Source organism: Phocoena sinus, chromosome 1, assembly GCF_008692025.1.
Source record: "Phocoena sinus isolate mPhoSin1 chromosome 1, mPhoSin1.pri, whole genome shotgun sequence".
Lineage (NCBI taxonomy): Eukaryota > Metazoa > Chordata > Mammalia > Artiodactyla > Phocoenidae > Phocoena > Phocoena sinus.
In genome coordinates, this window is record NC_045763.1 from 151,394,816 (window position 1) to 151,410,660 (window position 15,845).

The 15,845-nt window shown below is 44.3% G+C and overlaps 1 protein-coding gene across 1 annotated transcript in view; it reads right to left on the reverse strand.

The window, feature by feature from the left end:
* Positions 1–15,845, reverse strand: part of SRGAP2 (SLIT-ROBO Rho GTPase activating protein 2) — a 236,444-nt gene that overhangs the window by 143,349 nt on the left and 77,250 nt on the right. The window contains 1 exon segment of the mRNA XM_032611585.1: positions 713–905. Coding sequence (XP_032467476.1) covers positions 713–905 — 193 coding nt within the window.

The window sequence follows — 15,845 nt, forward strand, 5'->3', positions numbered from 1 at the left end:
AGTATTGCAATCACTCAGGCAAAGATGATGATGATCTAAACTAGTGCAATGGCAGTGAGAACAAAGTGAAGGGGCCAGTTGTATAAAATACTGTAAATGTAGAAGGAATAGGCTTTAGCAACTGTCTGCACAGCGACTTAGATTTATGGCTACAACATTCATTTCTTCCAGTTAAAGACAGTTTGGTGAAATGGTTAAGAACACAGACTCTGGAGCCAGATTGCCTGGGTTTGGATTTCAGCTCTGCTATTCTGCTATTTATTTATTAGGGGTGTGTGTGTGTGTGAGAGAGAGAAAGAGAGAGAGAGAGAGACCTTGGGCAAGTTCCTTAATCACTTTATGACTCAGTTTCCTCATCTGTATGTTGGGGATATAACAATAACTAACATATGGAGTTGTGAAAATTAAGTGAATTAACAAATATGTAAAAGCCCTTAGAACCATGCTTGGCATATAGGAAGAGCTTTAAAGGCGTTTGCTGTTATTATAAGCGTGGTTCATCATCTATTCTGATCTCTCCAAGACATCGAACTGAATGTAAGACTGATCTGGAAAAGGAGAAGTCCTTGAGGGCTCTCAACCCTCAGCCAATTTGAAATCACTAGGTCACCTGCTTCATAAATACAATTCGATGGAGGTGGCACACCCTGCCTCCCTCCATCCCGGACCCCATTCTCAAGGTCTCTAAAAGTAACAGCCACAGCATCCCTACTTGAACTGCTGGTCCTTGGTGCTTCGCGTCTTGGCCAGGAAGCGCTCTGCCAGCTTCTCCAGGTTGCGGGAGTAGTCCATCTCGATCTCAGCCTTCTTCCGGAAGAAGTCCTGGAGGTCCTGCAACAGCTGCACTCGGAGCTCACACTGCTGGTCCAGGCATTTCATCTGCTCTGTGAGCTGAGCACGGATCTCTGCAATGAAAGCGAGGTGAGGCAGTCAGACAGAGATCCCTGGAAAAAACTATAACACCAACATTTACCCCTTCCATTTAGTTGTTCCCTGTGCTATGGGGAACTTAAAGGCTTTAATTTTTTAAATGTGATATGAGGCACCACCAAAACTCACCAACTCTTTTCAGACCCTTAAAGAACACTGAAACCAGGGATCTGCTAAATCATTTAAAAGAAACTGCTTATCAGACATAATAATACTCAGAGCTACCCCTTAATGAGCAATTTATTGTGCTTCCAGCAGTGTCAGAATGTAGGCTCCCTTCTGGCAGGGAGCCAAATGAATTATCTCCCAACCATCCTATTAGGTTAGTACTACTTTCATCCCTATTTTAAAGATGAGAAAACTGACTCTTAAAAAGAAGTCAAGCTATTGGGTGGTGGAGCTGGGATTCAAACCCAAACAGCTTCACTTCAGAGCCCAAAGTCCTACTTTTTATACTTTCTCCCATTATTTCAAACTGTTTTTCCACATCTTCATGAAGTAGGGGGAGAGGTCAGGATATTTTAGTGGAGATAGAAAGGGTTGTGCCCAAGGGCAAATAGTGGCAGTCAAGAATGAAACAAGCACCCAGACCTCTAGGCATGCAAACCATTAACTGTCAATCTGATTCCATCGTTTCCAATACCACTGAATGTAATCAATCTTCAAGAAGCTGATATTTTCACCAACAAATATCACTCATATCTCTGATGCTTCATCCTCACGGATGCTCAGAGCCTCTGCTGTGTCAAAGCTAGAAATATTTCTGGTTAAGCTCTCGCTTGGCAGCTTTCTGGTTGGCCGGAATGCTCGTACAGGGTTAGCAAACACCCTCTCTGGAACTGCAGCAATGGCAGCTCCAGATACAACCAGATCTGCCTCAGATGCAATACTGCATTCGTTACTGACAAGAGACCTGGCACCCGCAGGAAGCAACTTGCCAAAGCCAGACTGCAAGGCCTGCAGTGCGTATCCTGCTGAAGTTATGTCCCAATCCCCATCAGAGCCACAGGGGAGCCACTTCTTCCATCCCTTTCTTCCCCACACCCCCACAAGCCTGCTCAGCTCCAATAGCTTAGGATGTGACAGTAACTCCAATCCCAGGGAAAAAGAGCACCTGTATTATTACGCCTTTCCTCTGCATGCTCTAAATTCATTCCCCAACAGTAGAGTTGTAACAGTGCTTTCAGTCTATGCTCTGTAATGCATAGGGTGGGGGTGTGGAATCTAGAGTTTTCATCTGAGCTGCAGATAAATCAGAGGCAAATCCAGGAACGAAGCTATGATGTTGAAAATTCTGCCAACCCCTCCTTTTATGAAGCAATGAGGGATGGGCAAATGGTACATTTGGCTTCGCCTTGGAGTAGCTTCGGGCCCATCATCCATCCCCATCTTCATTTTTGTTTGTTTTTACAGATATCAGGATGTACCACAAGTATCTCGTACTTTATGGGTGATCTCAGGTGATCTGTGAGTGTAGTTCTCACCCTCTTCGGCTCCCTGCCTCCTCCCGTGCCAACCACCAATGCCAACCAGGCCTGCAGTAACCTCACCTGAACTGAAACTGAGCACCAGAGGATTGTTTCAAGCAGACAGAAGGCTGCGCAGAAAAGCCGCCTACCTCATCAAAGCTCTCTTGTTCTGTGTTTTTTTGGAGTCTGATTACAGGGGTGTTGGGGGGGGGAAGATCTGTAGAGGGCATGCCAGGCATCTGGTTCCTGCCAGGGATTTCTGGGCCTCTTAAAGGCAACAGCCCTTGCCGAGACTATTCCTCGAGGCATCTGTCCTCTTTCTATCTTTGAGAGATAGAAGTAGTAGCTGGTAGTAGTAGCCACTGGGTAGGCAGACTGTGGGTGGAGAGGACATTCACAGTGCTCATTGATATTACTTACAACTTGTCCATTAAATAAGAATCAGGGGGCTTCCCTGGTGGCACAGTGGTTGAGAGTCCACCTGCCGATGCAGGGGACACGGGTCCGTGCCCCGGTCCGGGAAGATCCCACGTGCCGCGGAGCAGCTAGGCCCGTGAGCCATGGACGCTGAGCCTGCGCGTCCGGAGCCTGTGCTCCATAACGGGAGAGGACACAGCACTGAGAGGCCCACATACCACACAAAAAAAAAGAAGAAGAAGAAGAATCAGGGCATCTTAGGGTGAAAAGGCTTTCCAGGTACCCAGTCAGTAACAGATGTGCAAGAGGATGTGGATAGCAAGGGGCTGTCAGCCCTCTCTGAGTCACTTGTAATTCATTTAAGATTTTGCCTCAATAAACTCTCTAACTAGTGGAGCAGAAAGGGAGCACAGGAGGATGGATGATGCCCATCTTCGCCATAAAAAGAGGAGGCTAAGCAAATTCCCACAATACCCGTAAGTTTCCAGAGGTAGACCGCTCCAGGGTTGTCCTGTCTGAAGAACAAGCACTTCATAGGAGGCCTTTAAGATACGTGAATTAATCTAAGAAGCCCCAACGTGCATCCAGCCAGCATGGAATTCCACCCTGACCTCCTTAGGTGTCTCAACAAATGGGCAGCATTACCCAACGTGCACCCCAACCTCAGGCATCCGCTCCGGGCCCCTGAAGGAAAGGGAGTACGTGCTTACTGAACACCTTTATACACATCACCTCATTTAACCTTTATTACTAGGCCATAATTGGTATCCGCAATTGTCCTGATTGCACAGATGAGAAAACTGAAGTATGACAACTAATTTACCAAAGGCTCACACAATTAGGTGCAAGTGGGGTTGAAGCCAAATGAAGGTTTGCCTTGATTTGTCAAAGAGGTTGTCAGTGGGGCAGGGAAACAAGAGAAATGAACAAGAGTCTGGGGTCTCTGAGGTATTTCTGGGGGAATCACAGTTTCTCTCACTCCAAACCCTGTAATGTCCCCTTCCCCACCTTCCAGATGAGGTGGTGACTCAGGCCCTCAGAGTCAAGTTTGAAGTAGCCCGGTGACTCACTAACTAGCCCATGTTTCGACTAGTCCACAACTGGGCTGGATCCCTTCCTGCTTTCTAGATCTCCTCTACAGGGCAGCTTTGAAGGAAGTGAGAATGCGATATCCCCACCCCAATCCAGGAAAAGGAGAGTCTCTGCTAAGAGATACCACCTGCCACTGTGGTTAATTAGTGATGCGACTCCACTGAGCATCTCCCCTCCCCCACCCCTCCCCATGGAAGGAGATGCCGCCCTGGCTCCCACCCTCAGAGCCTCTGCACAGGCACTTAAGGGAGACTCCAACTACCCCCATCTCCAGGCCTGCAGCTCCAAGACAGAATGGCTGCTCTGTCCAGGGCAAAATGTGCTCTGTCCAGGCTTTTGCTGCTGCTGCTTTTGCTGCAAAGACAAACAATGGTCCCCAAGAAGGCAGCTGTGCCAGCCCCAGTCCTCTGTCCATGCATATGAGGGGCAGGAAACAATAGGCCACTGAATGCCAGCACGCCTGGGCCATGTGCCCAGGCTGGAGGCCCCTCTGTACCCTGGCCGACCAATAAACTACAAGGGCAGAAAGAAGAAAGGGGCAATTTATAAAAACATGGAGGAATTCCTCACAGTTCCATCCACACAGTTCCATCGTGTGCTTAGGCCAGAATGCACGTGCACACGTGTATACACGCAAAGACACACAATCATACCACCCACGGTGCTTCACCACATCAACCCAAGAAGCCTTTGCAAATTCAGTTTATAGTTGGATGAGAGTTCCTGGGAGCTGGGGATGATGGGATCTTTGTAGGTTCTGTCCCTAGAACTACACTGAAGAAGTCAAGTTCTCACGTTCTACATGCAGCTATATCTCAGGGCTATAAATGTATTTCATGGCCATCCAGAAAGCCAAAGTACAAAGGTCACCATGAACGACCTGGAGTGATACATGCCAAAAATGACCTCCCCTGGGCACCTCACACAGCCCATTTATTCAGCAAATCTTTACTGTGCCCCTACTGTATAACAGACCCTGTGCTAGGTGATGGCAACAGAGGACAAAACAGGCCCAAGCCCTGCCCTAATGAAGCATGGCTTGACAAGAAGAGGAAGGAAAAGAAAGCAAAGACAGTCTCATTACTTTCACTTCAAATACTCTTTATTATAGATAGCCATAGTATTAAGCCCCCACCTAAAGACCAAAGATTTAAAAATCATCAATAGCAGGCAAAAGATATTAGGCAACAAGCCTAAGAACATTTCAATGTCCTCTGACTCTTTTTCTATTATGTTTTATAAAAATGACACTTGAATACAAACTGCAGCTTCCCTTGCAAAAGGGGCCAAAGTTCTAGAACAAGTTTCTTGAAAATCAGAGTTGACCTTTGGTTAGCATTTCATTCAAAGATTCAAGTCAAAATGTAACTCCACTGTCCTAGAACTAGACCGTGACGACGGTTGCACAATCTTGTGAATATACGAAAACAAAAAACCCACTGAACTGTACACTTCAAAGGGGCAAATTTTATGGTGTGTGAATTATATCCCATTACAAAGATTGAACCCTACCAAAACAGCATGTCCTGCTGAGTGCCATCCTGACAACTAAGGGGAAAATGGTCCAGCAAACAGGCACCAAAAGGAGGAAGGAATTCTTGGTTTCCATTTCTCCACTTGTATGGGCTGAATTTCAGTTCTGCATTGAATTTTTTTTTTTTTTTGCAGTAGGCGGGCCTCTCACTGTTGTGGCCTCTCCCGTTGCGGAGCACAGGCTCCAGACGCGCAGGCCCAGCGTCCATGGCTCACGGGCCTAGCCGCTCCGTGGCATGTGGGATCTTCCCGGACCCGGGCACGAACCCGTGTCCCCTACATCGGCAGGCGGACTCTCAACCACTGCGCCACCAGGGAAGCACTGCATTGAATATTCTTAAAGCAAATCTTAGAAGCTGTCCCTCAGGACAGGAGGCTTGTCCAGGACATTGAACTCCACTGGCAGATCACCATTCCATCATTTCTGAAGGGTGTCAGATCAAAACCTGGCAACGAATGTTTTTCTGTATGAGTTCAAATGCAGGCTCAGCACACACATCCAGAAGAGCTCCCCGCAGGATATGCTGACTCCTTGTCCATGCTTGGCCATAGCTGAGATCCTAACTACACCTGTCCTGGGGTTAGAAGGAGGCTCATTTCCTTTTTAGAAAGAAGCTGAAGGGTCACAAAACGGAAGAAATTCAAAGAAAAGCTAGACCTAATAGGATACTGATCATTTAACAAAAAAAGGGCCCTGCCACAGCGACAATCATGGAGACTCTAAAATTATATAACACCTGCCAATGCAGGTGACACAGTCCTCTAGAAACTGTCCTCACTTCAGAGAACACCCAGGAAATTCATCAGTCAGCAGAGTACTGGGGGATTCTGTTCAGCTCACTGCTTCCAATCCAAAGATATTAACCCCTTTCTTTCCCTCTTTCAAAATTCATCTCCTTTTTTAGGAATTCTGTCTGATTAAGTCACATGGAACCCCCTCCTATGAATCCCTTACCTCTGAGGAGAAAATGGGGGTCGGGGGGAGGCCGGGAGAAAGATGTAATCCTTCAGGAGATCAACACAGGCACGTCCTTCCCTTCTCCTTGACGTGCTGGCACCTAGGGGACAAGAGCTGCCACTCCCACAGGTTGTGCTCAGAGCCCGTTGAGCATGAGGTCAGCCTGGGTTCCCCACTGGGAACCAGGCCTGATGCCGGTCTTTTTCCACAAATCTGCGTCTCCTGCTTTTAGCCTTTCACAAACACATGATGTCACCTCAGCCATCTCAGGAATATGAATTCCTAGTACCTTTCCAGCAAGTGTTATATAAGAAGACAATTGAGGCTTTCACCAGGCTTTACCCTCCATATCTCTTACCAAGACCTCTTATCACAATGGTCATCAGCTCCTCTCAGAACTATTCCCTGGGAAACAGAATGCTGGAATACCTTGCCAAGTCTCACTCTTTACCTGCAGGTTTGCCTTTCTACAAACTCAGTAATGGGAAGGCCTTTAAATTTTTTCTTGGACAACCGAACCAGAGCCCAGAGAAGGGGAAGGAATTTCTGGAGATCACACAGCTATTAAGCTTCAGATCTAGGCCTGGAACCCGGGTCACTGGGTTCCTAAGCCAAAGTTCTTTCTTACTTACTCTTGTCACAAATATTTATTTGAGCACCTTCCAGGTGCTCTCAGAGTACAAAGACAAAGTCCTCTGTCAATGTTAGCAGAGCAGTCAGGAAGAGACAAGTAAAAAACCTACAACAAACACAGTGAAACAATAATATAAATAAATGAGGTATGCACACAGTGTAGTGACAGCAGAGAGAAGGAAGACACGTATCACCCTCAATCATCTTCCTATACCACATCTTTCAGTGACTGACATTATTACTTATCTCAGTAGTCAGTATGCCAATAAAAGCCATCAAGCTACTCTTAGCAAACTAGAAAACAGCAAATATTCTTCCTCAAAGAGTGTGATTGATGGCCTTTTTCCTCGTTACTTTACCCTATTGAATATAGCATAGAAACAAACATGAGTTAATCCAAACAATCAATCAACAAATAGCTACTAAGCTTCCAGAATATGTGGATGTGACATAATTATTGTTTTCCCTTCCTTGCATCCATATCCTCCCCAACTCAGCGCTTTTGACAAAGCTGATTCCACCTCCGGCCTCTCCAAAGATGGTTGATGTTACCTCCAGGCCCTGTCTAGGAGCTACAAGACCTGGGGACAATGTCAGTCTGGGACAGTGCTACCATCTTGCCACCACGAGTGGAATGGAGCCAACCTAGAGGAAGCAGAGCTGAGGTATGGGAAAAGGAAACTTGAGCCCCTGAATCAATCATGGCCAGATGCCAGCCCTATCCCTGCCCCTTTCCAGCACACAAGCCAACTCATTCCGTTTTTGCTTAAAATAGTTTGCATTGGGGTTTTGGTCTCTTGCAAACAAAGGATTCCTAGTGGACTAAGTAGGGAATTCTCAAGTATTCAGAAGCATGAAGGTCCCTGTCCTCAAGGAACTTACAATCTAATTGTAAAAACATGATCAAAATATATAATACATTTTCAAAAAATATATAATTATTTACATATTACATAATTATGCAAGATATATAATTAAATATATAAATCTTTATTATAGTATACTGGAAGAATGAAACTGAGAAGAAATATTACAAGTAAAAGTCTTAAGGACTCAAAGCAGTGGGGACTAACATTGCTAAAATAAGGCTTCTTGAGAAAGACTAAACTTGGGAGGGAGAAATTGTTTGTTTGGCTCACAACATACTCCTAGACACAAAACAATACCTGGCATATAGTAGGGCTTGAAATTTGTGGAAGGAAGGAGAGGATAAAGAGAGAAAATGGGAGGAAAGAGACGTCTGAACTAGTATTCTGAGGATGGGTAAAATTTCAATAAATGGAAGGGTGAGGGGACAATCTCCCAGAAGAAGGGAAAACATAAGCGGAGAGATGGGAATGTTTGAGCGCGGCCTCTTTATGAGATAGTGAGGAGGCTGGCCTCACCAGAACAAAAGGCAACGTAAGGGTAGGTCAGAGATAAGGGTGCACAGAGAGAAGCAGCTCCAAAGGCTAACAGGGTAGTTTGGATTTCAAGAGGCCAGAAATGGAGCTGGTGAAAGTTTGTGTCATGATGGGAACAGAGCTGAAGGAAGATCAGAGTGGAGGAGGTCTGCTGGATGGGTTCCTAGGCCTTCTAAATTAAGAGATGGAGTGAGCGTTAATGAGCAATCCAGGCTGAAATAGTACAGAGGTCAAAAAGAATAGGAGAATTCCATGAGTGGAAAATCCCCACACATACTAACACTAATCACTAGTAATAATACATACTTTAGAGCCACTGATCCTAAAGCTAGTGAGTCCAAGCTATCCCCTCCTATACAGTGGTGAGCAAACTGGACATGTAAGAGAGATCGTTGGGTTCAAAGGTAAGATAGTTACCTTGGTGGGAGGAAGGAGGGGTGGTGGCAACTGGAGTGCTAGCCTCTCCGGCTTTCCTTTTACTATAGTTCTTTGTGTCGAACTTTAAGTTTGGCCATCTTCAAAACTGTCTGCCCTGTGCAGTAGATTTCCCCAAAGTTATGAAAGAAAGAACCTTTCCTCCCCTCGCATTAACTCCACACTACCTAAGAACAATGCATGCAGCTTTGGAGACAAAGAGAAACCAGCCAGGGGGAAGGAGAAGGAGAAAAATGGCCTTAAGAGTTTCCGAAGGACGTCCATTTATTAACTGTTGAGTCCCCAAGTGAAGACACAGAAAGCAGCCTCATAAAGCCCATGAAACGGGAGGGTGTGAAGGCGGATATCTCAATGAACTTTAATCATCAGGACTGCTCTTGGCAGGCCGCCTTGGTTCTTTCAAGTGCCTCAATAGAAAGTCAAAGACAAAAGGCTCCCAAATGAACAAGCTGCCACATCAAATGACAAAGTAGTAATTTTACCTCCTAGGCCTTGCCTGAGATGTTTAAGAAACAGAATTCCTGAGGTCCAAAGTCTAGAATTAACTTGTACTACAAACTAAAGATTTGGAATGAAATGACCAACAGCTCCTCTGGGAAATGTTACCTAGTCTGATGCCCCTGATTGATTGCTAGAGACAAAGTGGAAGTGAATTCCCAAGGACCATGATAACCAACCAACAAATCTAGCATATATTCGTCTCATACCATCTCTGTGCAAAGATCTGAGTGACAAATCATTGGAACACACAAGAAAATATAAGACATTGTCTTGCTTTCAAGGAGCTTATAATCCAATTGGGAAAAAAAGGAGACTAAATGCAAAAGCATTCAACTGTATAGGATTGTGTGTGCTAAGTGCCAAAATAATGGTCCCAGATTACGTTCAGAGAGGTGATCAGTATAAACCAGGATCAGCCTGAGTTGGTCTTCAGGCCTGAAACTGGGGAGGATTTAAAGAGGTGTAAGGGTTATAGATGAAGGAGCGCTGTGATTACTAGGACAAAGGTGAGGAGGCAGAAATGGGCAGATTAAGCCCAGGAGCCTGTGTGAGTACAGCGCAGTGATTTGAAGGTTTATTCAGAAGAGCATGGAGAGAAAGAGGGGGGTGGAAAAGCAAGAAAGAGTGCACATGCTCGATGAGCAGATCAGATACACTGTTCCAAAGGGATCTGTAAACTGTGGACAAAGCAAGGTAAGGGTCTTGAAAAGCAGAAGGACAGCACAAGAAGAGTCAAAAACCCAAGGACTTCCCTGAACTCAACTCCTGAAAAGACTAAGTGTCAATTTCAACATGTCCACTATAGTAATGGACAACGGTAAACTGTATGCTGCTCAAGGCTCCAGCACAACTGAATGGAAAACAAACCAGATCAATCCTAAAATCCAGACCCTAAATTCCTAGAGAGCTGGCTCTGGAGGATTTACTTCATTTTGTGTAGGACCCAGCTTGGCCTACAGTATTGGCACATCATTTCAGATTTACTTCCACCAGCATGGACCAAGCCCCTATTAGTTGTTGGGAAAAGGGACAAAGATGACTACAGAAGACCAGGAGATTCACTCGGCCTTTGAAGTGCCTGTAGAACTTCCTACTGGAAAATGCAGTTTTGTTCTCCAGTCTAGGGTTCTCAGGAGAGGTCAAGTCTGGAGGGAGACATTTGCGAGCCATCAGCAAGTAGATGGGAGTATGAAGTTAACCATGAAAGCAAGTGCAGCTGCCCATAGAAAGCATGGAGAATGAAAGAGAAGTAGGCCTAAGCCTGGGGACACCCTCATTTAGGTGGAAAGCAAAAGAAGAGGAGATAGGAAACTAGAGTGAGAATGGAAAGAGATGTATCAAGGTGTCAATAACTGCAAATCACTTAAAGAAGACAGCAGGACAAAGAGTTTATTAACTTGAGCGATCATTATTGACAGCCTGCTATGCATCACCCAAGATGAACACAACCACCTTACTGACAGGCTGGGTCAGCCTGTACTACTCCAGTTGCTATGACTGTTCCAGTCCTTCATGCTGGTGGGCCGCCCTGACAACCCCTTGCCTTGTACCTGTGCTACACGCCTCTCAATTCCCACCCCAGGGTTTCCCTGTCGCCACTGTGGCATGGGATTTGGAGGGACCTGCTCAGCCACCAGCCAGGCCATGAAGAAGCACAGGGGAATTGAAGCTCTAGGACATCAACCCCTGAGTAAGAGGGGATGGGGGATGGCAAATGAAATCTTCTCCCTCCTTTCCCCAGTGGACCATTCAGAGATGTAGTAGCTTCACACATTTTCTCTGAAGATGTCCCACAAGACCAAATGATCAGCCTGTCATGAAGCTGTGGCCAGCCTCTAAGCAGTCCCTTATATTTGTTCTCCCTCCCTCCCTCCCTTTCCCGCTTCCCTTTTCTCCTCATTCCTGCTTCCCTGTGATGGCTCTCACAAATAAAGTGTAATCGTTTGCCTCTAGAGCTCTAATTCTAGGGAACCCAGACTAAGACAATTACCATGGGCCAGGCACTGTTCTAGATGCTGGATAGATCATCTTTTCTTTGATGAAACTTATTCCCCAACGAAAGTATCTGCTTAGCAGAGTATTGAGAATAGCTAACTAACAGTTATTTTTCAAGGACTCAACATATTTGTGAAGTGATTGGTTGGTTCTAAGAACTGATTTAGTTGACTACAGTTTGTTTTCTATGAACAGGTAAAGTGTCTCTACAAAAGTTTTGGGTAGGTATACAATCAACAGTGATCACAGATGCCATTTATTAAATACTTTCTATGTGACTCATAGAAAGTTGAGTCACCATTTAAGTGTAAAGGTATGTTATCTCATTTAATCCTCAAAACATCCCAGTGGGATAAGTTTGCAATAAAGCAGAATGGTTAAGAGCCCAGACATTGCATTCAGAAAGACCTGGCTTTAATTCTAGCTCTGCCGCATGCTAGTTGTGTATCCTTGAAAAAGACACTTAATCTCTCTAAGTCTGTTTCATTATCTATAAAATACAGCTTGTAACAGCAGCCACACCAGTGGATTGTTGTAAAGCATAGAAGAGATAACATAGATAAAATAGGTAAAGTGTTTACTATATGCCAGGTACCTAGTAAGATTCTATTAAAAGTCAATCATGATTCCACCCACTTCACAGATAGGGACCACTGAGGTTCAGAGAGATTAGTTAATTGCCTGAAGTCGCCAAGACAGTTTCAGATCACAACAGGATCTGAACCTAGATGTGTTCAATTCTAAAACAGGGCTCTTACTCACTCTCCTATATTTTTTTAAATGAAACTGAGATATGGACTCATTTAGTTGCCTTTCATACTGGAATCCTATAGTTCCAGCTGGCAATATTGATTGGGATCCCTGAATTTCTTCAGCTTATCACACAAAAGTCCTCATTCTTACTCCCTTAACTTTGAGTATTTAAGTATTTGTGTTGCGGTGGAGTGGGAAAACACCTTTATATCATTTCTTCTTGAAGGAAATAGTAGCAAAAAGTCCATGCCCACCTAGAGATGCTATCAACTGGAGAGGCAGCAGAGCAAAATCTGAGTTACCATTCAACTTTCTCTGAGCCTCCTTGGCACAAAGAAAGTATTTAGTAAGTGGCATCTATGATCACTATTGATTGTATATGACGTGCCTGCCTATAACTGGAAAACAGAGTGTTTGGGCTCAAAATGCCAGCTCCATCACTTACTAGCTGTGTGACCCTGGACAAATTACTTAACTTCTCTGTGCCTCAATGGCTCTATGTGTCAAAGTTCATTAATAATAGTACCTACCTCTTAGAGTTTTTGAGTTAACATTTGTAAAGTATCTAGAATAGTTCCTGGTACATTGAAAATACCATATATGCTTTGGTTAAATACATAAATCAAATCTGTCTCATGGGCTCTTTAATCCTTTAACTTTCTAGACAAGAAGGTATAGGAAGTGATAGGAATTGAATAGAATAAATTAGTGGCTTCCTAACTCTTAAAAGCCAACATACACACAGGAAACACAATTTCATGAAACAATACATATTCCATAAAGTCTGTTTTTTTACATTTTAAATGCTTGTTGTGGCCCACTAATTTGATTTCATGACCTAGTAGAAGGTCTTGACCTGAAGATTAAAAAAGCTATGGAATAAAACACATGGCCACCAAAGGCAGAACTAGAACAGAGTCTTCAAACCACTCAGCTCCTTCTTCATGGTCATTACTAAATCAGAAAGGGCTTAAGTTTCACTTCTTGCTTGAAAAGAAACTGTACATTCCGGGTCCTCTTCCCATTCCTTCCACATTTCACATGAACACTAGAAATTCAGAGAACACCAAGGAACCAACGGATACTTCCTGTCTATGCAACTCCTGCTACTGTTGCCCAATCCAATGTGTCACCACTGTGTATCAGGGAGAATTCTCCGGCTTGTCCTTTGAGTTTTGTCTTCCTGATTTTGAGGTCCAGCAACTATGATAACCCATCGCACCTTCAGAGCAAAAAAGCTACTGATCTAACACAAAGGCAATGTCATTACATATTTAACAAATGGATTATAAACAGAATAGATGAAACTTATTAATGGTTAAGTTGAAAAAAAAAAAGAGTTCTTATCTCCTAGAGATAACTACTGAAATATTCAAGGATGAATAATGTCTGGTATTTGCTTCAAAGTGATGGAGGGGAGTGACGGGGGGTGGGGCGTTGGGGGTGGGGAGTGGATATAAATAAAACAAGACTGGCCGTGAACTGAGGATTTTCGAAGCAGGGTGATGGGGATATGGAAGTTGATAACACTATTCTCCCTACTTTTGCGTATGTCTGAAATTTTTCATAATTAAAGGTTTTTAAGAATCCAATTAATAGGGCTTCCCTGGTGGCACAGTGGTTAAGAATCCACCTGCCATTGCAGGGGACACGGGTTCGAGCCCTGGTCCGGGAAGATCCCACATGCCGCGGAGCAACTAAGCCCATGCGCCACAACTACTGAGCCTGTGCTCTAGAGTCCGTGAGCCAAAACTACTGAGCCCACGTGCCACAACTACTGAAGCCCGCGTGATTAGAGCCCATGCTCTGCAACAAGAGAAGCCACCGCAATGAGGAGCCTGCGCACTGCAACGAAGAGTAGCCCCCGCTCGCCGCAACTAGAGAAAGCCCACGTGCAGCAATGAAGACACAACACAGCCAAAAATAAAATAAATAAATAAAATAAATTTATTTTAAAAAAAAGAATCCAATTAATGGCATGTTTAAAAAAAAGGACTTAAAAGGACTCATAGTAAAGGCAAAGGAAGATCAACAAAATAGAAAGAATACACAGAGATATAATACAGAGCAATTAATTTCCTTAAAATGGATGGACTAAATCTGTGGGTAGAAAAGGGATACTACATACCAGGAAATGTACATAAAATAATCAACATCAAGACAGATACTGTTTAAATTTTTGAACTTCAAGGATAAAGAAAGAATTATTTAAGAATCAATGGAGAAAAAGCAAATTGTCTAACAAAGTAGGGAGGCAGAAATCAGGATGGTCTCAGATTTTTCCAGATTGTTCCAGGCAACATTTGAGGCCTGAAGTAAATGAAGCCACATTCTAAAATGATTCTAAGGGAGAGCCACTGTGATCCAAGAATTTATGGCAAGCTGAGTCACCTCAAGTTCAAGTGTGAAAAAGGCTCAGCCATTCGCCAACTTGAAAGATCTCAGCCTAATATAGACCCATGAACCCCTCCTGAGAGACAGAAATCCTGAACCCAGTAGCTCAATCAAAACAAAACCACAGGAACAAAGAAGCAGTAAAAGAAAAGACCCCCAAAATGGGAGAGTTCAGGTCAGAATGTAAATGTTAGGAACACTGCCAAGGTAATAAAGCCAGATAAGCTACAAAAACTGGGAGATGGGAAAGAGAGGTACAAGGAAGGGCAAGAAAATGAATCACCTAATCTTTCCAGGCAAGGGATCAGCCAGTCTTGTCAAAAAGTGAAGATTTAGCTAAAAATGTAGTTTAAAATATCAGCAATGACTTCAGCCTCCTAATGATTTTCACAATCATTTTCTTAACCTTAGAGAGAACTTAAAGGACTACAATCCTTTGTGGAGAAGAAACATTTATCTGAAGTTCACCAGTTTCTTTACTTTCACTTCAGTTTTTTTTTCTTATGTTAGATTCAAGTAAAATTAAATTCAATTGTTTTTATTTTTAAAGCACATATGGCATAATGCCAATCTTATAAAATTATTTCACTCTCTCCAGCCACCATTCTGTTTCCATGCACCGAAAGTGTGCACTGGAAGAGAAAGTCCACATGCCTGGCACCAAATCCACCACCCCCACCTCCCCTCACAGCCCTCCCTGTCTCAGCTCCTAGCCTAGGTTAATCTTTCCACCTGCACACTAGAACCCACACCTTGCTCACTCAAGGCCCTTGCTCCTAAAGTTATACACTCATATTCTGTACCATCCTTTTCCCCTCTCTGCCGGATCATTCCCATAAGCAAACAAACATGTTATATTCCCCCACAAGGAAACACAGTCTCCTTGCTCTCCCCCTTCCTCCCCAGCTACTTTTTCATCTTGCCCTCTCTTTACAATAAAACTCAGAATGGTTGTCCATACTCCCAGCCTCCACTTCCTTTCTTCCCTTTTTCTCTTTAGCCCACTGTAATCAGGCTCTTGCTTCTTCCATTCTCGCGGTGGGCAGTAACGATCTCCATGTTGCCAAACACAGACAATTCTCGAGACCCAGCTTCCTCCACCACCACCAGAATTGGACAGAGGGGATCACCCTCTGGCCCCGGGACAACACCCTCTACTGATATGCCCCTGGACACACATTCTCAGTCTCCTTCACTGGACCTTCCTCCTCTCTCCCAACCTCCAACTGCTGACACCCCAGGGTTCCATCTAGGGCTTCTTTTCCATCTCTACTTGCTTCCCAGTAGATCTCTTCTGGTTCTGTGCCCGGTAACTGCCAAATCTATATCTCC